This window comes from Schistocerca serialis, chromosome 3 (assembly GCF_023864345.2).
Source record: "Schistocerca serialis cubense isolate TAMUIC-IGC-003099 chromosome 3, iqSchSeri2.2, whole genome shotgun sequence".
Lineage (NCBI taxonomy): Eukaryota > Metazoa > Arthropoda > Insecta > Orthoptera > Acrididae > Schistocerca > Schistocerca serialis.
This window is the reverse complement of record NC_064640.1, coordinates 882,535,465-882,560,394: the sequence shown is the minus strand read 5'-3', so window position 1 is coordinate 882,560,394 and position 24,930 is coordinate 882,535,465. Positions and strand designations below refer to the sequence as shown.

Sequence of the window (24,930 nt, the reverse complement as noted above, 5' to 3'; positions counted from 1 at the left end):
CCATGTTTTTGCTGGATGTCGAGAACGGCGTAATAGCTACATGAAAGTGATTTTACCGAATATCAGCTTGTCTGCCCGCTACAGCAGAGAACGCATTTAACACACACAGCTAATCCAGAGCGTCAGTGGAATGCGCTAACTCCAGCTCGAGACAATGGAAACGGCAATCCCTCAGAGCAGCATTTCTAATTAACGACTGCAGTTCAATGCAGGACAAAACAAATGTTACCATTTCGCTCATGCTGGGACAATATGTTCACCGATTGGACACAGTAAGTTAAACTGGTAGACTCCTTTCCTTCATTTTTTTCCCATATAGTTTTCCATTTCTAATAGCCTCATCTTCGACGAGACGTTAATCCATAAATTTATTCATTTCTAGTTAGATCACTCTGATCATTGTTGTCACTGGCTACTTTAGATTAGTTTTTTAGAAAAGTTTAGAAAAAAATTGTTCAATCTAGTTAGAATCAAATAACCACATACTAGTTTTCTGATACCGATTGCAGCTAGGTATACGAAATAGTTTTGGGATTTTTGAGGGTGTGTTAATTTGAGTTTCCCTTTTAAAATGTTTTCTCTCTGGCTCTGATTCTGTTGTTCAGCTTGAACACCTACTTTTTTTTTTCTTCGATGAAGCCTGTAGGAACTGTATTTTTTCCAATACCAAATGCTTCTGGTCCTATTATGAATTTTCACCCTCGGGAAACCTCAAATATTTACATATTTTTCGTGCAGGTTTAACTATCGCCTATACACTTGTTTCTATGGAGGCCTTACAATGCGATCAATTATTTTATTCACGAAAATGTTTCCTTCTCTTTGACTGCTCATTACTGACCAAGAAAAGTAATTACATATTATTTGCACTTCAGTGTTAACGTCAATTCGTTGGTTGTATACTTTTCAATGGCAGTCTGTTTCGAAATGATTAAATTGCCTCTTGCAACTGTTTCAGGTCACACATACCCTCCACCCCTATGAAGTAAGGTCTTGATAATTCCCCCTCATTGGTTCTATACAGAGGTTACGATCTATGTCCAAATGTAGGGCTTTCCTGTAAAGTGTATGGCATGTTGTACCTCGTATTGTTATCACAACCACTTATTGAACAAAATGAGTGAATGGTTAAGACAGTGATTGAAAGCTCTTACTTAGGGGGAATGGGATAAAATGCACCGCTGGTTACGCTTATTTTGGTTTTATGTGGTTTCACAAAAGCACTGTATGTGTATGTAAGGACGATAAATTGAACGATTGGCTGCTGTTGGTAGCTTGTTTTGACGGTGGAGCGCTCGAAGTTAACATCTTCTCGACGTGTTCACTCTTGTCATAGGAGTGGATTTGGTGTAGTCTTAATTTTTATTTTGTTGTATGCTTTGTGCCCGTGACACATTTCGAAGGTTTCGCGAGTACTATTTTTTCTTTGAATGTTCTTCGTCAAAAGCGACCTGATATCAGGGAGAGAGGAAAAGAATTGAGTTTTACGATACCAGGACAAAAAAATGGTTCAAATGGCTCTGAGCACTATGGGACTCAACTGCTGAGGTCATTAGTCCCCTAGAACTTAGAACTAGTTAAACCTAACTAACCTAAGGACATCACACACATCCATGCCCGAGGCAGGATTCGAACCTGCGACCGTAGCGGTCTCGCGGTTCCAGACTGCAGCGCCAGAACCGCGCGGCCACTTCGGCCGGCGATACCAGGACAAAGAAAGAGTCTACATTCTTAGTAAATGAGAGATATAGTTTTCTTAAATAAAAATAGCTTCAACAATGAAACACTGAACTAGTGAGTGAGAAAAATACAGTAGAGTTTATTAAACAGAATCTGCACTTTGCTGGGATCTGATAATCATCTATTTTCTCGAGAAAATATATACTTACAGACACAACAAAAGACATTTAAAAGGCTGTAAATGTCATCTTTTTATAATCTACCATTGTTTTCTTTCTAATTTCCAGATAATTAAAAAATTATATTTTGCTTAATCTTTATAACTATTTCACTATCGAAGCTATTTTCATACAAAAATTATCCATTCTATGCTAGTAGACTGCACCACCGTTAGACCACAAGTCTAAATTGTGAACAAGCCGGCCGCGGTGGCCGTGCGGTTCTACGCGCTCCAGTCCGGAGCCGCGCTGCTGCTACGGTCGCAAGTTCGAATCCTGCCTCGGGCATGGGTGTGTGTGATGTCCTTAGGTTAGTTATGTTCTAGGGGACTGATGACCACAGCAGTTGAGTCCCATAGTGCTCAGAGCCAAATTGTGAACAACAACAGTTAGTCAGCGAATGAAACCGGCCTATCGCGATCCGCCCGTGATATCTTCGCCGTGGCCTTCAATTATAAGGAATCATGACCGTTCAGCGGGGGTCTTTCGCACCACATTTAATCCACACACTAAATTGAAATTCGATAACTAACTACCGTGGAAGCCCGATCTCTACTGATTCGGTAAAAATGTATTAATACTTCATACAAGGTGGCGACTTACCTGGAAAACGTGGAATTCTCAGGGAAATTGAATTTGCTGCAAAAATCACGGAAATCTTACGGACTTCATAAATACACAGACAATTCACAGAGTTAGGACGCAGAAGTGCTAGTTGACGGAAATAAGTGTCTAGATTCCTTTCGTAACAAGTCACTGAGATTCTGTTTCGGAAACAATCTCTTTGTAGAGTGACGTAATGAGAGACGGAGAAGTGCTTCGAATTGTTGCAATGCTAGTTACTCGAACGCGGCTACATCCGTCGCCCGTGCGACTTCAGTCACCTTCGGTATTGTTCGTCGATTCTCAAGCTCCAAGATCGTTTCCTATTTTAGGGTTGCGTGCGTGACTGAGTGTATCGTGCACGTGAGAATTTGTCCTGCAGCTGTAAACTGCTCATCAACACATAAGCAGAAGTGATCGTTTAATATACGAGGTGTGGTCAAAACAGTTTTGTTTTGGTTTTTGGAAAGAATTTTGTCTACATCAGTGTTGACACCGATATAACAGTTCTCGTTAGATATTATACCCTTCTGCCAGCGCTTTTTCCAATCCCCGAAAAACTTCTGTCTTGATCTTTGGGGCCGGCCGGGTTGACCGAGCGGTTCTAGGCGCTACAGTCTGGAACCGCGCGACCGATACGGTCGCATGTTCGAATCCTGCCTCGGGCATGGATGTGTGTGATGTCCATAGGTTAGTTAGGTTCTAGGGGACTGATGACCTCAGAAGTTAAGTCCCATAGTGCTCAGAGCCATTTGAACCATTTGTTTTTTTTTATCTTTGGGATAACTTTTATCTGTGTCACCGATGCGGTTTTAATCTCATCTATGGTTTGAAGGATTCATATAGTTTTGGGAACAAAAAATATACATGATGCCGTGTCCTGCGAATATGGAGGCTATGACTTCATTACAGTATTGTTTGTGGCCAAAAATTCACGGACATGCGATTTAGCGTGTGCACGTGCAGTGTCATAGTGCAAAATTGTTTCATCATAAATCCAGGCTGCTTTTTTTTTTTTTTTTTTTTTCAGACTTTGTTCAAGCAAACGCGTTGAACTTGTAAGTTTTACTCTTTACTGATCAGTTGGCCTTGTGGCAAGAACTGAGTGTGTTAGGCTGTTTAAAGCGAAGAACAGAGTGAAGTCTCCTCATTTGGCCGCATTTGTCAGTCTTTTCTCGGTCCTGGCGATAAAGAATGCTTGCTTCCAATGGAACTATTAAGCCTTAATTTGGAAGTCCGTGTACCCTTGTTTCGTCACCTGATATGACAAATTTCGGTAGTTCTGTATCATTCCTGAGTCCATCTAACGACTGCTGAGCAGCTTTCATCTGCCGCTGTCTTTGTTCGACAGTCAACAGTTTTGAAACAAATTTTACTGTCCCTTGTTTCATACCCAAAACATTTGAAAAAGTTTCATTTGCAAGAACCAGTTGATATGCGAACGTTGTCAGCAACTTTTCTAATTCTGATTCGGCGATTGTTCATAGTAATTTCTTCCACTTTCTCCACGATTTCATCGTCTGATAACATGCAGGGGCGTCGAGAGCGCTCGTTATCTTAAAGGTCGTCACGGGCTTCGTCGAAATGTTTGTGCTACGAGTTAAATAAGGGTTTCCCAGTAGTACACTCGGAAAAAGATATTTCTAAAGCTTTACTTCACTTTATTCCGCCCTTGCAGCAAAATTAAATGCAAATTCTCTGATTAATTTTTCAAAGTACATGTAACCTTTTTAAAAGTTACAGACTAAATATCCGATGTGGCTAATACTGTCAGACATGTTTATCAACACGAAAACGAAACATGCTAATCGCACGAATCGGACTAACACAACATGCGAAATTCCAAAATTCGCATTATCTTTTGAACATATCTCGTAAATACGGGTACGTATGTGAACATAAATTAGCAATAAATATTCAATCTTAGGTCCTTCTTCACTAATTTCAGTGGAAAGTAGTACTTTGCCGATTTTCGCTGTGTCATGTTTCAAGTCAACAACGACCATAGTGTGAAGAGCCAAACATAATGCGTCGTTGCCATGAAGGTCTATTGAGATCAAATTGACAATGGTTCGAAGCGTGTTTCTGTGAGGATTTCTCATATACTTGACGGTATCGCAAGGTACGGCACTCCGTGGTATCGGATGACGGCAACAATGGGATTGCCGGAAGTGACAATAGCTTATTATAACTTACAAAATATTTGATAAAACAGTAAATCGTACCATAACTTGAAAAAAGTATCGTCAGGGTTGTCCCAACGAAGTGTGATAGGACGGCAGTAGTGTATATATATATATATATATATATATATATATATATATATATATACTCCTGGAAATGGAAAAAAGAACACATTGACACCGGTGTGTCAGTCCCACCATACTTGCTCCGGACACTGCGAGAGGGCTGTACAAGCAATGATCACACGCACGGCACAGCGGACACACCAGGAACCGCGGTGTTGTCCGTCGAATGGCGCTAGCTGCGCAGCATTTGTGCACCGCCGCCGTCAGTGTCAGCCAGTTTGCCGTGGCATACGGAGCTCCATCGCAGTCTTTAACACTGGTAGCATGCCGCGACTGCGTGGACGTGAACCGTATGTGCAGTTGACGGACTTTGAGCGAGGGCGTATAGTGGGCATGCGGGAGGCCGGGTGGACGTACCGCCGAATTGCTCAACACGTGGGGCGTGAGGTCTCCACAGTACATCGATGTTGTCGCCAGTGGTCGGCGGAAGGTGCACATGCCCGTCGACCTGGGACCGGACCGCAGCGACGCACGGATGCACGCCAAGACCGTAGGATCCTACGCAGTGCCGTAGGGGACCGCACCGCCACTTCCCAGCAAATTAGGGACACTGTTGCTCCTGGGGTATCGGCGAGGACCATTCGCAACCGTCTCCATGAAGCTGGGCTACGGTCCCGCACACCGTTAGGCCGTCTTCCGCTCACGCCCCAACATCGTGCAGCCCGCCTCCAGTGGTGTCGCGACAGGCGTGAATGGAGGGACGAATGGAGACGTGTCGTCTTCAGCGATGAGAGTCGCTTCTGCCTTGGTGCCAATGATGGTCGTATGCGTGTTTGGCGCCGTGCAGGTGAGCGCCACAATCAGGACTGCATACGACCGAGGCACACAGGGCCAACACCCGGCATCATGGTGTGGGGAGCGATCTCCTACACTGGCCGTACACCACTGGTGATCGTCGAGGGGACACTGAATAGTGCACGGTACATCCAAACCGTCATCGAACCCATCGTTCTACCATTCCTAGACCGGCAAGGGAACTTGCTGTTCCAACAGGACAATGCACGTCCGCATGTATCCCGTGCCACCCAACGTGCTCTAGAAGGTGTAAGTCAACTACCCTGGCCAGCAAGATCTCCGGATCTGTCCCCCATTGAGCATGTTTGGGACTGGATGAAGCGTCGTCTCACGCGGTCTGCACGTCCAGCACGAACGCTGGTCCAACTGAGGCGCCAGGTGGAAATAGCATGGCAAGCCGTTCCACAGGACTACATCCAGCATATCTACGATCGTCTCCATGGAGAATAGCAGCCTGCATTGCTGCGAAAGGTGGATATACACTGTACTAGTGCCGACATTGTGCATGCTCTGTTGCCTGTGTCTATGTGCCTGTGGTTCTGTCAGTGTGATCATGTGATGTATCTGACCCCAGGAATGTGTCAATAAAGTTTCCCCTTCCTGGGACAATGAATTCACGGTGTTCTTATTTCAATTTCCAGGAGTATATATATATATATATATATATATATATATATATATATAAAGATCTCAGTGAACAGCAATCTGCGATTGTTTGCTGATGTCTCTTGTTATGTGCGGGAGAGAGACTACTTTGAGTGACTAGGGTGATACAGACGAACTTGGATGGAACTTACATTTTCCCACAGTTAGGGCAAGCTGACGTTCCTCACATGAAATAGAAGCCAATGAAGATGAATAGGAATAACTATCCCATAATGTTAGACTACAGTGTCAGTCGCGTACTGCTTGACTCAGCCACGTCGATTAAAAATACAGGATATCCCAGGAGGGATGGTCAGTATTCAGGGATATGGGAGGAACGATCATTGGAAACAAAAGTCTAGTAAACATGGGCTCTAAAATGCATAGCTTAAGAGTTATAAGCACATGTTCAGTAGAAGAGATGTTTTTTTAGAGCATATGTTTACTATAGCTTTTTGCTTCGAATGATTGTTCTTGTCATATACCTGAATACTGACCATTTCTCCGGGAAGATCCTGTATTGCCATATTGTTTCAAAGGAACACGAAATGGAGCAAGAACGTAATATATGACTAATTTGTGGGACGCTCAACTGCGCCGTTATCAGCGTCCGTACAAATGCCCCGTCTGTACATTGTCCAGTCTCGCCACTAACTCGACTGATGATGAAGTGAGGAAGTCAACACAAACACCTAGTGTCCGGGCGGAGAAAATCCCCGACCCGGCTGGGAACCCACGATCTGCGGACAAGAGCGAAAGGTCGTTTGTAGGAAAGTCGAATTGTCGATTTCGGTTCATTTGGAGACTTCTAGAAAAGTGGAGCATGCAGAACACTTGTGCTGCCCATTCTTGATTACTGCTGGTGTCACCGGGTCGGACTAAAGGAAGACATTAAATTGTAACAATTGAGGCGTGTTACTAGATCTGTTAACGGTGGGTTCGATCAGCACCCGACTGTTGCGGAAATACTCCGTGAACTCAAATGGGAATCCCCATAGGGAAGACAACGTTGTTTTCGAGAAATGCTATTGAGAAAGTTTATATAATCGGCATTTACGACGGCCAACAGAAAGATGCAACTGCCGCCAGCATATACGCCTCGCGTAAGGACCGCGAAGACAAGCTAAGAGAAAACAAGGCTAGTACGGAAGCATATAGCATCTTTCCCTCGCTGCATTTGCGAGCGGAACAGGAAAGAAAATGACTAGTAGTTGTACAAGATACCATGCACCATATGGTGGCACGCAGAGTATGTACGTAGATGCAAATAATCAGTAATAAACGATGTGACAACTTAATGTAAAACTTGCTGTCACGCACAGTGAAAATAGGTTCTGGGAAATTTGGAATTTTCAACCTGGGAATATCTGGGAAATCTTCCGATGGAACTAAGTCGTCGCGCTGTAAATCGTAAAACTGGCCGTGCACGGAGGCCGCGAAGGTGTGGAGAATTTAACCTCGAAACGAACGCTGAAATGAAATGAGCGTACGGCATTGTAGGCCGGGAGTCCCCCATTCGGGGAAGTTCGGCCGCCTAGGACAAGTACATTGCATTCGACGCCACATTGGGCGACACGCGCGCCGAAGATGAGGATGAAATAACGAGGACAACACAACACCTAGTCCCTGAGCGGAGAAAATCTCCTGCCCTAGCCGGGAATCGAATCCGGGCCCCTTGGCGTGGCATTCCGCCGCGCTGACAACTCAGCTAACGGGGGCGGACGAAACGAATGCTGAAGCCACAAGAAAAACGCGTTCTCCACTTCAGCCCCGGTGTGTGGCTTTACAGACCGCGGCGCCTGCCGCAACACAGGTGCGAAAGTCTGGCAGCCGCGGTGCCGGAGAGCGAAACAACAGGCATTGTTTACGAGTGACGTGCGCGCGGCTCGGCCGGGTACAACGAACGGCCTTGCGTTGTATCCAGGCAGCCTTGACAATGGCCCGCTGTGTGGGCTGGCAGCCGCCGCGTTGGCCGCCTGACAAATGACTCGCGCTGACGGGCCGGCCCGCCGCTCCCATTGTTTACGCAGTCCGATGCTCGCTTCCGGAACCCTTCGCACCTGCCAGGAGGCCCTAAGGAAAGAGCAGTGCTCGGTTCCTCCCTCTAAAGCTACAGGAATGACTGGGGGCGTAACTCCTCGACGTGAGCTCGTTAGGCCCAGCAGTAGCTCAGCACGGCAAGGACAGGGGAAGAAATCGGTCGTAAGCTTAGAGGACTCGCCGGAAAGTCAAATCAAGAAGGCCACGTGAGAATACGGCCTCTTTCGAGAAGCAGATCAATGTCTTCACAGTCCTGTTCAGTCACTCCAAAAACTGATGCTAGAGTTACAGTACCGCGGAAGAAATGGGATTTTAAGCCAAGTATTCAGAGTCTGGCATGAAAAAGCCCCTCCTCTCTGCCACACACGCCTTAACACTACGTTATAAATAAGCTCCGCTAGCCGTTGTACACTGTATGCCGGAGGGTACATCGCACCAATATTATCCACCTTCTTTCCCATTCCATTCGCGTACTAAGCGAAGGAAAATGACTGTTTATATGTCTTTGCAGGCCTACGGCCTTGTCGCAGAGGTAACACCGGTTCGTGTCAGATCACCAAAGTTAAGCGCTGCCGGGCTGGGCTAGCACGTGGTTGGGTGACCATCCGGTCTACCGAGTACTGTTGGCAAGCGGGGTGCACTCAGCCCTTGTGAGTCAAACTGAGGAGCTACTTGATTGAGAAGTAACGGCTCCGGTCTCGTAAACTGGCATACTGTTTGAGAGCTGTGTGCTGACCACATGGCCCTCCATATCCGCACCCATTGATGCTTGTGGGCTGAGGATGACACGGCGGCCAGTCTGTACCGTTGGGCCTTCATGGCCTGTTCGGGCGGAGTTTCGTTTCAGTTTTTATATGCCTTCGCACGCGCCCTAACCAAAAAAATACTTCAAGAGCACTATGAAACTTAACATCTGAGGTTATCAGTCCCCTAGAACTTGGAGCTACATAAACCTAACTAACCTAAGGACATCACACACATCCATGCCCGAGGCAGGATTCGATCCTGCGACCGTAGTGCTCGCGCGGTTTCAGACTGAAGCGACTAGAACCGCTCGGCCCTAAAGGCCGGCGCGCTCTAACCTCTCTTACCTTAGTCTCATAGTTCTTATGCCAGGTATACGATAATAGTTGCATAATGATTGCAGTCTTTATCGATTACATGTTACCTAAAATTATCCAACAAGTTTCGCGAGAGCTACTTCGACTTTCCTCCAACGATTCCCATTTAAGTTCCCCAAGCATTTGGCACTTCCGTATGGACTATAACCACCAGTTAAGGTCCTTGTAGCAAATCTCTCTATCATTCGATATTTGCCAGGCCTACTTGATAAGGACTTCGTACATCACAAGAAAGCCGGCCGGGGTGGCCGAGCGGTTCTAGGCGCTACAGCCTGTAACCGCGCGACCGCTACGGACACAGGTTCTAATCCTGTCTCGGGCATGGATGTGTGCGATGTCCTTAGGGTAGTTAGGTTTAAGTAGTTCTAAGTTATAGGGAACTGGTAACCTCAGATGTTAAGTGTCATAGTGCTCAGAGGCATTTGACCCATCAGAAGAAAATTCTGGATCGGTAGCAGATTCTTTGCGTTTTCCCAGACAGCTTCCAACAAAACTAAATATTTCATTCGTTTTCACTTACATTGATTTTACGTGATCGCTCCATTTCATATCGCTTCTTTGTGTTGCCTCTAAATATTTATTAGACGTAACGTGCTCAAAATGTTCACATGTAATACTGTTTATCTCTTTGTTAGAGGCATTGTGTTCTATTGGGAAACAAGCAAGCAAGCCAGACCCAGATTTTATGGCGCTGCCGAAAAATGATCGTGGTATACACGCTCTTCTCTCTCGATGTGGCTTCTAATCGAAACTTTATTCCGAGTTAGAGTACTTATAACGACAAGAAACTAGATTGGCCAAAGAAACCTGCTATGCACCTGTGAATGACCTAAAAATAATAATTATCTAGGGCTCTGACACGCTACAGCGTCGGACAAGCAAATTTAAAGCAACCGTAAGCTCTTCATCCACGATCGCTTAAAACGGGAATGACCTGTATAACTGACACAGTTAACTATAACCCGTTTCTGAGGCACTCTTAATTCTTTTTTCTCTTACCTTCAGGGCGCCTGATTCTCAGTCACAGTGCTTTTTGCCTTCTAGGAGTGATCAATTTTTTCGAACATTGGTAGACACACGCGCCATTTCGATCTCATGAGTTAAGATGGTTCATTGCCTTGCGCTCTTTTCTTAAAATAATAAACAAGTAATTTGCAAAAAGTCTATAGCCACCTGACCATGAGCGTAGACTCCAAACTACATACGTCGGAAACAATGGCCCGTTGTGACTGGCCAATAGCAAAGTTCTGAAACCATAGTTAATAGAATAACCTCCTTTATTCCTTTCAATGACTTTCACCTACACGTCCATATTTTCCATTACAATCTGACGGAGAGTACTTGACTCTTTCTTCCAGTATTTTTCTTTGTCGGTGCTTGATTTCTGTGTCTGTTTAGGATAGAACTACACAATAACTTGTACCTTTTTCTTTTCCTTCTGCTCAAAGCAAAGCCACACCTCGACAATATTATCCGCAATACTTGCCTTAAACCGTTAGAGATGGTGGAATAGTTAAGACGCTGGACTCTTATTCGAGAGGAACGTGGTTCAAATTTCCGCCCAGCCATCTCGATTTGAGTTTCCCGCTGTTTCCCCAAACCACTTCAGACAAAATGGTTCTTCCATGATTGTCATAAAAAAAACTACTGTCTTTCTCCAGAAACTTCGTTGTATAATTTCTGTTTCATCTTATTTCCCGATGACAGCCGTTGCAACGAAAGCTACGATGTGACTTCCGTTGGAAGGATCCGTCGCTTCCACATTATCAAATGGAGAATCATGAATAGGGACTTTCTGGTTATTTTTCCGACGTATGCACAAACAGCAGCTTTCTGTTTTTTATACACAGTGCCTGCGGTTCGGTGTGCGTCCTGTCATGACTATTAAATTTTGAACAATCGGAATAAATTGAAACTTGGCCCTCTAAAACTGTTGTAAATAAACCAAAGGTCTTCCGTTTTCTTTTAATGTCGTGAGTAAACGTGAAACATTTGTCACATTGAGGTAATAGTTGTTAAACATGAACATTAAAATCAAACTGCACAGTATTTAAATTTAATTGCGAAAAATTAAAAATAACCAATTTTTTAAAAAGCGATACTGTATAGGGGGATCCCATAGTTTTAAACGAGGAATGGGAAAAGAAGATATTTTAAAAGGCTTAGAATATAGGATATGACTGTCAAATAATGGTCTCAAGGGCGCACCGTGCGGAACAGTGTTTTAGTGTCAGGTTGTTCTGAGTGACCAGATAGATGAAATTTACGAATGTTGTTTGTATAAGTGGAACTTTATAGGGTAGGGGAGAGGCTCTAATTTTTGTGAGCGAAGCCATTTGTTTTCTTGATATTGCCAGGGTTATGCATCGTGGTGTGTTTCATGTGTTTCAGGCGGGCCCCGAGGACTACGTGAAGCAGACGGTCGTCCAGGAAACACAACGTGTGCAAAAGACCACCACCAGCCAACAATACAGATCTGTGCAGTTGGACAACATCCCTCTGCCCACAACAGGTGGACACGTCACAGGTAAAAAATCCTGAAATATCTTACTAATGGCCGCTGCCATTACCACTACCCCCCCCCCCCTCCCCTCTGTTATATAACATTTCATCGACGGTCCACTATTAGCTATACCTGTAATACTAGCACAAACAGTTGATAATACAGGGTGACAGTTACTGAACTATATTAAATAATATCGTCATAACTTCTGAACGGTCTGCGTTAGGACGTTCAAACTACACGGTTGGCCGAGGGGCATGATGGGAATTAGTAGCGCATGCATGGTTTGATTTAGCGACGAAGCCCACTTTCGTTTGGATGGGTTCGTCAGTAAGCAAAATTGGCGCATTTCGGGGACTGAGAATCCGCATTTCGCGATCGAGAAGTCTCTCAACCTCAACGAGTGACTGTGTGGTGTGCGATGTTCCTAGATGGCACGGTGACTCCCGAACGGTTTCGGAAGATGATTTCATCCCCATTATCCAAAGTGATTCTGATTTCGACAAGATGTGGGTCATGCAACACGGAACTCGACGCCATCGAAGCGGGAGAATGTCTGATATGCTGGAGGAGCACTTTGGGGACAGCATTCTGGCTCTGGGGTACCTAGAGGCCACTAGTATGGGCCTCGATTGGCCGCCATGTTCTCTGGATCTGAACACATGCGACTACTTTTATGGGGCTATATTAAAGACAAGGTGTACAGCATAACCCCAAAACCATTGCTGAACTGAAAACACCCATTCAGGAGGTCATGTACAGCATCGATGGTCCGACACTTCAGCGAGTCGTGCTGAATTTCGCTGTTTGTCTCCGTGACATCGTCGCCAATGATAGCAGGCATATCGAACATGTTATAACCTAAATCCGAATGTCTGTAGTGACGTTTACATGTGGAATAAGGTGTGTTCACGGTGCAGATTGTCGCTAATTTACGTTTTTTCATATAGTTCAATAATTGTCACCCTGTACCAACCCTTTTCATAAGACTACGTTATTATCTCACAAAATAAAAAAAATCTGAATTGCAGTGTTCACTGATACAAAGTGAATAAAGTGAAACTAAAGACAGAGGAAACAACCGCAAACTTGACGATGCTGTTGTGATGTGGAGAAACTCATTTGAATATTGAAATTTAATAACGTTTGATACAACGCTATTTTTTCTCTTCGTATGTTACTATTTACAATATATGGACAAGTTACTTTTATACTGTGCCTCTTTACCAAGATTTACGTTTGGCTGTTCTTCGCGAGACAACATGAGCAAAAGGAAAATCAGAGGAAGACGTTAAAAGTAATAAGATAGGAATACTAAGTGACCTAAAACTGAGATACGTTAAGAGTCTTCACGATCTAACTACGTGAATTAGGAAGCATTGGTGCCTTTCGCACCAGCACTGATTCACCGGGTAAAAAACTGTGGACAACGTATTAAGAAGCACCTATGGTTTCATCTCATACACTTTGATTAGCTTCGGTTGATAAAATTACTCTGTTTCTCACTCCCCCAACTCTCCCCGACAAAGAGAAGAGAGAAGCGAACTAAGTGTACCAAGTAGTTCCTCGAGTGCCTACTAGCTATAAGTCTACGATAATTTGGCATGTGCAGTGGTACTTGGTACCCCACGAGGGAGAAAGTAAACAGGATTAACGATAGCTCAATTAGAACTCGGAAATCAGTGATAGATTTTTCAACTGTAACGTGTTCTTCCTTGCCAAATGAGAGTGAGTTTTTACACACGCAGAAACTGTAGTATGCTTATTTTTGCTACTACCGTAGCGAATCCGATTATTCGGTTTACCTATACCTAAGCGTTTTCTGTCTCTTGTCCTAAGAAACCTGCCGGCCGAAGTGGCCGTGCGGTTCTAGGCGTCACAGTCTGGAGCCAAGCGACCGCTACGGTCGCAGGTTCGAATCCTGCCTCGGGCATGGATGTGTGTGATGTCCTTAGGTTAGTTAGGTTTAATTAGTTCCAAGGCGACTGATGACCTCAGAAGTTAAGTCGCATAGTGTTCAGAGCCATTTGAAGCATTTGAACCTAAGAAACCTGCGAGAGCATTAGGCAGTAAGACTGTAACAACACTCTCAAACATTCCCCGCAAACACAATCTAGTAGTTCATTTCGTACACAGACAGTACTGAAGCTATCAACTAACAGAATTTTAGGCCCTCCTGGGAAAGCTAATGTCAGTATATTCTTCAATCACTGATGAGAGTCGGTTACTGGGCTCTGTTAACTCAGCGTGCTTCCAATAATGTTGTTACCCCTCCATAACCCCCCCCCCCCCTTTTCCACCAAACTGGAAAAATAATCTGCATGCAGTGTCTTAAAGTCGTTACATCACATCTTTCTCCGTAAAAAAGAAAATACCTATATGTGAATATAAACGATGACCTCACCCCATTTTTTTTCTCTCATATTGTGTGTGTGTGTGTGTGTGTGTGTGTGTGTGTGTGTGTGTGTGTGTGTGTGTGTGTCACGTCATCAAGCGGTAGATGGAGGAAATAAGAAATGCGCTAGCCAGAATAGCCGCTGATTCCCGCTGGGTTTGCCGTTTGCAGGCCGAATGTGACGCATTTGTTTGTCTCCTCTGTCCCATTAATCAGTTTCTTAAAACAGACCACGGTTTGCTTTCCTGCGGAAACTGGTATGTTGAGCGGTAAAGATAGAGCCGTAGCAGGGTTCAAACAATCAGCAGCCTGGCAAACAGACTGCCCTATTAGTGAACATGTGTTACATCTCTCAGCGCGTTGAGACCTATGAACCTGCTGGCTTCTCCAACTGTGTCGCAAGCTTAGATTCTCATCTGTTGTAGTATACTCACTAACGACCCATACTAACAAAGATGTTAAATGTCCATTGCTTTACAGAGCGAGGTGGCGCTGTGGTTAGCACACTGGACTCGCATTCGGGAGGACGAAGGTTCAAACCCGCGTCTGGCCATCCTGATTTAGGTTTTCCGTGATTTCCCTAAATCGCTTCAGGCAAATGCCGGGACGATTCCTTTGAAAGGGTACGGCCGACTTCCTTCCCTCATCCGATGGGATCGATGACCTCGCTGTCTGGTCCTCTCCCCCGAATCAACCAACCAACCAACCAGTATGCCATCAAAATGTGATTACGGAAAGAGATCATAGCTAGGATAACTTTTTAGTCATTAGAAGGAATTCGGATCGGAATCCTACCTAAATGCAGCACAAGGACGTAGGGAAATATTTCAGCTTTCGACCAAGTATGCAAATTTGCCGTAAGGCTAACGGCAACGTTACAATCTGTTTATGTCGATCACAGATAACTCGCACTTGTTAATGTTGCTTTAGCATTGTTGTAAACTCAATAGAAGTTGAGTTCTCGTTATTAAAAAAGTCCATTTGCAGAGCTGACTCACACAAAAAATGGGTAAATAATAATCTCTGAAATAGACTGCTGTACTAGGAAGGGCGTCGTTCCCCAGACCTCGAAGGGTGCGAAAGTTAGCAGTTACAGAGAATTGTGATTCGACATAGTCGGGCAAGATCGTCTTACAGCACATAACCTTCAACCGCTGATACAACGATTATTATTATTATTATTATTAATGTATTAACATCGGATAGGTAAACAAGTAAGATTCTTGCCGTATAACATGTTAATTATTTCTCAAAAAGTAAACAAATACAACATGAAAACTGAAAACGCTTTACGTCTCATTCCTTATTACACAACTAACCGCACCTAAAGTTAATTGTCTGAAATCGCATTAATGCTTAACTGTGCACAAGCACTAGCCAAGAGTTACGGTCTTTATCACATCACTGTTCATTATGAGACACATTGAGTTCACGATATGTGAATACACTCGCTCGTAGGCCAATGTTACTAGATATTTCAGTCTGGTACTATGACTGATGGAAAGAATTGAATCCAAATTACGCTCTTATCATAATTTATTTTTCAAAGAGTCTAGCTCTTTTTTTTTTTTTTGCAAATACACACGGGAATCTGAAGAGCAGGGAGGGTTTTCACAAATAACAGTTGCACCGCTGTTCTTTTCTTTTTACACCTGTGTAGAGGGCATTGGGGCTCTAATGACTTTGCAGATTTGCGATTATTTGACACATTATTTATTAAAACGCGTGTTTACTCCTGCAGATGTGTAATACCCACATCGCAGAGGTACATCTAATACTCCGCAAGGCACTGTTATGAGGTTGCCGGGAGGAAATCGAACTATATATTGTTCCATTTGTGTACTGTGTATATACGCCTCTGGGCGTGCGCTAGTCTCTCTTACTTATTCTTATGGTCCCTACACGAGATAAAAGATGCTGTCATAATGAACCTCCAACCTCCTTCGAAGACAAGTTATTTTTTCATGAACTCTATACTGTCTTTCTTCCAAGAATTCCTATTTAAATTCCCCGAACTGTTCTGTTACACTTCTGTATGAACTAAACCGACCTTTCTCGATCCTTCCAGCGGCTTACTGAATTCATCTTGTGTCTTTTGTCATGGCTACTCGCAGCAACTCCAAACCTTGGACCAATACTGCAGAATTGGTCACATTATCACCTTGTATATCATTTTCCTTTACAGACGCACTGCATTTTCCCATTACCCTTCCGATTAATACATTCTTAATATTAATTTTACATGATCATCCCACTTCATATCGCTTCTGAGTGGCAGCCGTAAGGACTTAACGTTTTGACTTGCCCAAGATGTTCACAGTTAATACCGTAATTATATACTTTCGGGTTCTTTCTGTTTTTGTAGGTATCATATTGCATTTGTCCACATTCAAAGAGAAAAAATGGTTCAAATGGCTCTGAGCACTATGGGACTTAACTTCTGAGGTCATCAGTCCCCTAGAACTTAGAACTACTTAAACCTAACTAACCTAAGTACATCACACACATCCATGCCCGAGGCAGGATTCGAACCTGCGACCGTAGCGGTTGCGCGGTTCCAGATTGAAGCTCCTAGAACCGCTTGGCCACAACATTCAAAGAGAACTGGACTCTACTGCACCTAAGCCGCACGGGATTAGCCGAACGGTCGGAGGCGCTGCGGTCACCCGGACTGTGCGGCTGGTCCCGGCGGAGGTTCGAGTCCTCCCTCGGGCGCGGGTGTGTGTGTTTGTCCTTAGGATAATTTAGGTTAAGTAGTGTGTAAGCTTAGGGACTGATGACCTTAGCAGTTAAGTCCCATAAGATTTCACACACATTTGAACATACTGCACCTAATGTAAACATTGTCAGTCTTTCTGTAATTCCGTACCATCGTCAAATAACGATGCCTCTGTGGCCAACGGAATCTTCAGCGGGAAGTCTTAGAGTGCAGATGATTCTATCTGCTCAATCGCATGTGTGTATTCAGGACATTGGAGGTCCTGTCAGCTTCCATGGGGCACACCCGACCTACTCAGCTTCCCGACTCTGAAGACTCACATCCTGCGACGTGTGTACGCCAGTCTTCTCTTCGTCCAGTATTAGTTCTATTCTCAAACTGCAAGTGTCCCGATGTTCAGATGGGTATTGAGTACAAAAGTGGGAAGGCGATGTGAAGTGTTCCCGTTCGAATCTCGCGCAGGATCGAGCGCTAGGGGATGGGTGTCATTAGACAGAGAAGCAGTTCCCGCTGCCGTGGTGTGCTCCACTCCCCCCATTCCGGCAGGAATGTGCGGCCTGGCCTCGGGTGTGACCAAGTCGGCTATATATATATCCGGGGCCTCTAGGCTACCGCGGCAGCGGAGGCGGAGGTGCTGACTCAGCGCCGAGACTCCCGCCCTGCCTCTCTGTACATCACACCTTACACAAGACGTGTTTCGCCTCTCATCTGACAACCACGTCTGCCTTCAGTAATACACCCAGTAGCGCCACGTTCCTTCACAACGGCAACAATTTATTCTGTCCAGACATATTACACACTGAAAGTCGTAATTTGATCTAAGAGATGTGCGAATCTGCAGCAGTTTCTGTGTGGCCAGGACAGAGGCTGAGAACGCCAATAAGAAGAGCATTTCTGGCGTACGCCGTTCTAGGTGCAATGCATTTCATTTTTGAAATCACTGTCTCACCAGCAGCCTTGTTGTTACTGCTGGGTTACAAACATATTTGACATTAATATTAAGAGAAAACGATATTTCCGAGAACTTCAGAATTCTCATAAAAACGTATCTAGTAATAGTAAAATCCAGTAAATTATTACTTCTCTTGGCTTTTACACAAACAGTGTGATGATTGACGTGTATACTCCATATAATAGATTTCAGATTTATTTCTAAAAAAAATGGCTGTGAGCACTATGGGACTTAACTTATGAGGTCATCAGTCCCCTGCAACTTAGAACTACTTAAACCTAACTAACCTAAGGACATCACACACATCCATGCCCGAGGCAGGATTCGAACTTGCGACCGTAGCGGTCGCGCGGTTCCAGACTGTAGCGCCTAGAACCGCTCGGCTACGCCGGCCGGCGCTACCAACAGAGACGTTCAGTTGAGCAGCGAGAAGTTTGTGTGATTCGTCGATCACCTCGAATGGCTGTATCAGTACGTTCCAACGACACGACCTCCAAATTCTAAAAGTATAGAAAACAGTACTGCTCTGTATACATTTAGAATTCAAATGTTTGCCTTTAAAGTTCTGTCTCATATGTTTACATTCATAGCATACACTACACATTTTAAGCAATGACTAATGCAGTATGGTGGCTTAAACCATTTTAACCCTTCACCCATGAATATGGTCAAAGACCGAAACCGGTAGAGTTTCGGTTTAAAATAAAAATAGCCGATGGTTCAAATATGCATTTTTTGCATTACTTACCGGCTGTTGGCAGTCATCTTCCAAAAATGTTTAAATTTTTTTTTAGTCGCTATTGGACTGGCAAGTAAGGAAGAGATTCTGCGCCAAATACCGTAGTGTCTCGTGTAGTGATAACTCGTGATCTGTTGACGATATTTGTCTCTCGGATGGTTCGGTTACCCACTTGACGCTCTGCCAGACAGGTGGACACTGGATTTTGTCCTCTTCCTTCTGTCAAAAAATGGTTCAAATGGCTCTGAGCACTATGGGACTTAACTGCTGTGGTCATCAGTCCCCTAGAACTCAGAACTACTTAAACCTAACTAACCTAAGGACATCACACACAACCATGCCCGAGGCAGGATTCGAACCTGCGACCGTAGCGGTCACGCGGTATCAGACTGTAGCGCCTAGAACCGCACGGCCACTCCGGCCGGCTTCCTTCTGTCATCATAATCAATAGCTAAACAACACTCGACACTCACTTGTCACAGTCATCGATACGGTAGAGTTTCGCATGTTACGCGACGTCGGACGTGCTAGCTGTCTGAATGGCGTCTGCTTGAAAGTCTTGAAACAGGCACAGAGCAATTTGGAAAGTAAAAGAGGTCGAAACTTTCCATTTTTTTCTTTCATTCTACATTTCACACCAGTTTAACAACCACAGTTTCGTCCTTGAGCTTATAATGTGATTGCATATCTCCTATAACGAAAGTGAGACCCTACTGCGAGTGACGTGTCTGCCAAAGGCCGGGCCCCGTACAAATCTAATTGCGTGGCCTGAAATATGAAAAAGATGGTGGCTGGGTGTTCTATATGCGTCTGGGACAGGAAGCTAGTGGGCGAGCTCTCGGACTCCTTCCAGAACGGCCCTGGCGTCTCATTTACCTCTCTGCTAGCGGCGCCCGCGTTCGCCCTGTCCCGTGACAACTGACTCATTCGCGAGGCGCGCGCAAAACGACTCATTTGTCAAAATGGTGTGATGGCTGGTGCCTGGACAGCTCTGCTCTGCCAGCGTACTGCAGCCGTGTCGTCTTGACTGTGCGAGCGGCCTCGTCGAGATGGCAGGATATTTCTGATGTACATTTGGGCACTTGATGACGGTGCAACGGCGCGCTGCCAAAGTGCCCGGAGTTCTGGCTTCAGCTCCTCTTCAATACCGAGATGACTTTACAGCAGGTTTTCATCGCCATTCTCTCCAGTTTGCTGCTTCCTGTTCAGTTTTGTGTGGAGATAGCACTCTAGGACTCAGTTCGTCCGTACACATCATCTTCGGCCCGTCTCTGTCTGGCTGTCTGGTTTGTAGTTAACCCCACATGCCGAAGTAAGTGACCTACTCAGAATTCGCGTCATGGACAACGGTGTTCCATAGCCACGGTACGCTCTCTGTTCGCTGAAGAAGCTTTTCATATGTTAGTGTGGCTCTCTGTGGTGTATTAAGCATCCGGTGGTAATTTTACATCTCCAAAGCACCGATTCTTCTCATCTACCGTACTTAAAACTGTCCCACATCCGTAAACATTCGAGCTATAAGTCGTAATAAACTATTTACTTAACTCGATGTTGATGTTATTTGATGCGAAAGCTTAAAAAGAAAGTTGCCGTTTATGCGGTGTCTCTCGACTCAGGGATTAGCTGGTTTGAATTCTGGTGGTGGAAAAATTTCACTGCCAGTATTTGTTTCGCAAAGGGAGAGAGTAGGTGGCGTAACGTTGCAGCGAGTAGATGGAGTAACGTTGCTGATCACCAGTCTTTGGGTCAGTGTCCTGGATTAAATTCCAAACCTCTTTGCAGTGACTCTTGAAATGAGGATATGTGATGAAGACGGTGATCCGTCTGTCGGATGAGAACGGTAAACTCGGCGGTCCCATTGAGTCGGCTATGTGCCGGTATCGAGTTTCAACCTTTCCCTTCCCTTCATACATAACAACACATACCCAAACACTGTACAAGTACTTATCAGTCATCCATGCGACACTGATACGACACTTCGTAAGAGGTCGGAGGAAGCCAATGCAAACCACGTCTTTTAGGACACTGCTTAAAACAACAATATAGATTTCCTGCGTCAGCTCCGCTGCGCTCATTTTCTGAGTTGACTTTGCAGCCGAGTGTATTGCGCAGGTAAGATCTTTCAGGTCTCATTTTCTTGCCGTTATCGTGCTTTTGCCTTAAGTGAAATTCTTCAGTCTGGTCCAGCCGTTCACTGTCAAATGGTTCAAATGGCTCTGAGCACTATGGGACTTAACATCTGTGGTCATCAGTCCCCTAGAACTTAGAACTACTTAAACCTAACTAACCTAAGGACATCACACACATCCATGCCCGAGGCAGGATTCGAACCTGCGACCGTAGCAGTCGCGCCGTTCACTGTCGATAATTGTGGTAAACCCCTGAAGGCGTTGTGGTAATTCACTGGACTTGCATTCGTGAGGACGCCGCTTCAAATCCCCCTTCGGTCAATCAGATTTAGGCTTTCAGTAATTTCCCTAATTCGCTTACGGCGAATGCCGGGCTAATTCTTTGGAAGGGCACGGATGATTTCCTTCCCCGATCCGAGCTGCTTCCCAGTCTGTGACCTCGTCGTAGATGAGACTTCAAACCTTAATCTTCCTTCCTTCCTTCCTTCCTTCCTTTACTCACTGCAAATTGTTTAGATTTTCCATTGTCCATTTTTAGGCTGTATTTAGTGCTAAGAATGGACGTAATTACACTAAAAATGTCTGATGGTTCTCTTTCACTTTAATCGAGAACTGTGCACTAACGACAGAAAAAGTATTATGGCTATTCTGCACTTTCATTCCTAGTGCGTCGTCCAGTTTTTACTGCCTTTCCTTAAAACTTACTGGCAGAATGCAATAAGCTGTGTATATGAAAGTAGGCACCCTTCTCGCATACGACGGATGCCTGCCGTGAAATTTACGGTGGCCGTCGAAATAATCTCGATGCGTCATTGTTTTAGGTAAGTTTTTACAACGTGGAAAATCAACGTTGTACCAGCATGAGGTAGTTTAACGTCCTGTCAAAGAAGATACTATTAGAGACGGAGAAGAATATCGGATTGGGGAATACGGGGTGATGAATTCAGCCGTGTCCCGTCAAGGGCATCATTCCGGCACTTACCTCCAATAAAGTGGAGGGATATCGGCAAACTTAAATTCAGGTGTCTGGACGGGGATTTGAATTGTCGTTCTCCCGAATGCGAGTCCAATGTATCACTGCGCTACGTCGCTATGTCGACGTTGTAAGTCGCTTTCATCGCACCTCTGTTATCGGAACTGTATTAAGCAAATGAGTGCTGTTATCACCTCAGCTACAGGTTCGCTTTTCCTTTCGTGCTGGTGAGAATAACATCCCATCGAGACAGAGGATACTGGAAGCGGAAGGCCAGCTCAGCCGTATTGAAGGAAAGAGATATTTGAATGTCTCCTCGAGAGTGACATAATTAGAGACGTAGTATCAGCACATACGAGAAAAATGACAATAGAATTCCGCCATTGTCGTGTTGTAAGAAACATATCAGCATTCGCCTGAGATAATTTATGGGAAACACACGTCAGGATGACCAGACCGGGATTCGAGCTTTGCTCGTACCAAGTATGAGTCCAAAGCCTTGACAACGGCGCCTGCTGACTTGGTTAGATGGACAAGAGTGAACTTGTGTCGTTTCATAAAAAAATGTACATTTCACTTGATAAATCTTGAACATTCATTACTATCAACAAATGCTTTTATGTAAATTACTAAAATTGAACAAATTATGGAAGAAGGAAGAACTAGGGGATTAATTTAAAAAAACTAAATCTACATTTCAATAATTCTGTAAGGTTTTGTTACATACGTCTCTTTAAAATAGTCTCTTTACTTTTACAATACTTTGCTGTTACTCGATTTACTCCTTTTCATTAAAAAGTATAAAGAAGGTATCAACTGTGAGCGCAAATAACTAATTTAGTCTAGAAAAAATGCATTAGTCTTGAGAGTAATAGTGCGAATATGAAGAACCCTACTCTGCTGTCCGCTGTAGCATAGTAAACGAAAACAGTTATCAACCCTAAATTTAGATTGAACCTGCAACTGTTTTACAAGACAGGATTGTATTAGAGATAGTATGTATGTTACCTCCGGCCTGTGGACCGACGTCTAGGTGGCCGGGGGGGGGGGGGGGGGGACACGTATAGTTTAATATGCTTCCAAGCGACAGTACAGTACGACCTTTTACACGTTCACGAGGTATTAAAAGAGAGAGAGAGGGGGGGGGGGGGGGGGAAGAAGTGTTACATCAAAGTAAAAGGCCTTGGATACATTCGACGACGGATCACACCCTCCGTAACAGTGTACAGTAGCACCGAACAAATTGGTGTAGTGATCTAGCAGCGGGGCTCAAACTCCCGAAGCCCATACAAGTTATCTGCAGTATCCATAAACAGATTAACCGAATGCCACGATGGTTCCCCCGAAAAGCAAAAAGCGGATTTCCTTTCGCATTTTAAACTTCTCTGAGCCTGTGGTCATCTCTAACGATTTCGCCGTCGAAGGTACGTCAAGCTAATTTTCCTCCATTCCTTCGTCTTCTGCTGTTCCCTTTAGTCATACAATGCGACTGCCCGAAGAGTTTCTTGAACACGCCACGGCTGCTTCTCTCCTCAGCCGAGCTAATGCTTTGTGTCTGATGACCTCAGTGTGGCGAGATGTACGCATCTTACTTTGATCATTATTTCTCATACCTGCGCGAGTACTTTGTGCAGTTCCCTATGAATGGTATTTATACCGTTATTTGTAGCTCTCTCCCACTCCTCTTGCGAATAGAGGATGAAATAAATTTGCTTCTGTGCACTTCCATCCGGTAGCTCACTTGTTCTCTCTTAATTTGTTAAAATGGGCCATAGGTCAAATATATGATGGTGGCAGTGGCTTGCGGAGGAAACATTTTGACAGGAATTTAAGTCTCCCATACAGTTGTGTATGCTCTCTGTTATAGTAAAGAGAAAACATCTCGGCCTGGCAAAGAGATGGCGTCGATATCAATGAATCCCTTTTTGCTATGTTTCTACACTACCGCAAGTGAAATGGCAAGTTAATCTACATTTTTTAAAGTAGTTAGGCTTACTTTAAATCGATAAGCTGGGATACAATGGTCTCTCGATGTTTTCGGTTTATCATCAACCGAAACTTATCTCAAGGTGTTGGATGGTTTACAGGTGGTGTGCTCCTTCACGTTCAATTCTTATGAAATTAGTTACCGAATTCAAATATGGTTGCACTTGTCATGAAGATTATGTTATTTCCAGACACGCTAAAACTGCAAACACTGATGAAAACGCAGAGAAAGTGCAAATGTGTTGTTGGAGGTCGACGATTAAAAGGTGAATGAAGTGGGTGACACCATAGGTAAATCAGAAGAAAGTGTGCGATACGTATTAGACGAAGAATCAATTTTGAGAAAGCTTTTTGCGAGTAGGGCGTCGCATTTGTTGAAAGCTTTCCGGAGGTTCTGGAGGTAAAAGTGGAAACGAATTTCCAAGAAATATTTCGAGCACTACAAACGATTATGTGCACAGATTTGTTATCTAACATGACACTTGAACCTACTACTTGACGACAGAAAAGAAACAACGTCTCGAGCAGTGGGTAGAAGCCGGTGGTACTTCACAAAAGTAGCGGCCATGTCGAATTCCTCTGTCGGAAAGGTTATGACCAGTGTTTCCTGGGATGCAATTTTCCATATTGATCACCTTCCAAAGAAGGAGATAATATACTGCGCAAGTCTTCTGCCCCAGGTAGTTGCTAATATACGTGGTCAGAAGCCTGAACGCAACGAGAGAGAATAATCTGTTATCTGGTCTGTGCACTTGTACACCAAGATACCGCGGCAGTGGGAGAACTGAGGGATTCGATGTCAGTTGTCTGGCGCCCACCGATCCCACGCGTGTCTAGGAAACGTTTGGGTTTCAGTGTAGAGATTGTCAATAATTTGCAGGCCAGTCAGGAGTATCGCATCAGGGATGCTATGTGCTCTCCGGAATGTCTGTATATTTATTCCGAAAGCCAATGGATACTGCATGGCGGAGGGTACTTCGTACAAATACTCTTCAGTTCTCAGATTGAGCTAGGGGAATAATGATAAATCAGTGCGCGTCCTAATGTTTCTTACTCTCACGATTCAAAAGCGAGAAGTAGGACGGTAGTGGCGGAATCGTCGTACTGCCTTCGTCGAACACCG

The 24,930-nt window shown here is 44.5% G+C and overlaps 1 protein-coding gene across 4 annotated transcripts in view; it reads left to right on the top strand.

Moving 5' to 3' along the window:
• LOC126471109 (filamin-A) overlaps positions 1–24,930 on the top strand; it is a 531,904-nt gene that overhangs the window by 437,753 nt on the left and 69,221 nt on the right. For all 4 annotated transcript variants that reach the window (XM_050099189.1, XM_050099187.1, XM_050099188.1 and 1 more), the window contains one exon: positions 11,803–11,938. In XM_050099189.1, the coding sequence (XP_049955146.1) occupies positions 11,803–11,938 (136 nt within the window). The remainder of the gene's footprint in view (positions 1–11,802; positions 11,939–24,930) is intronic.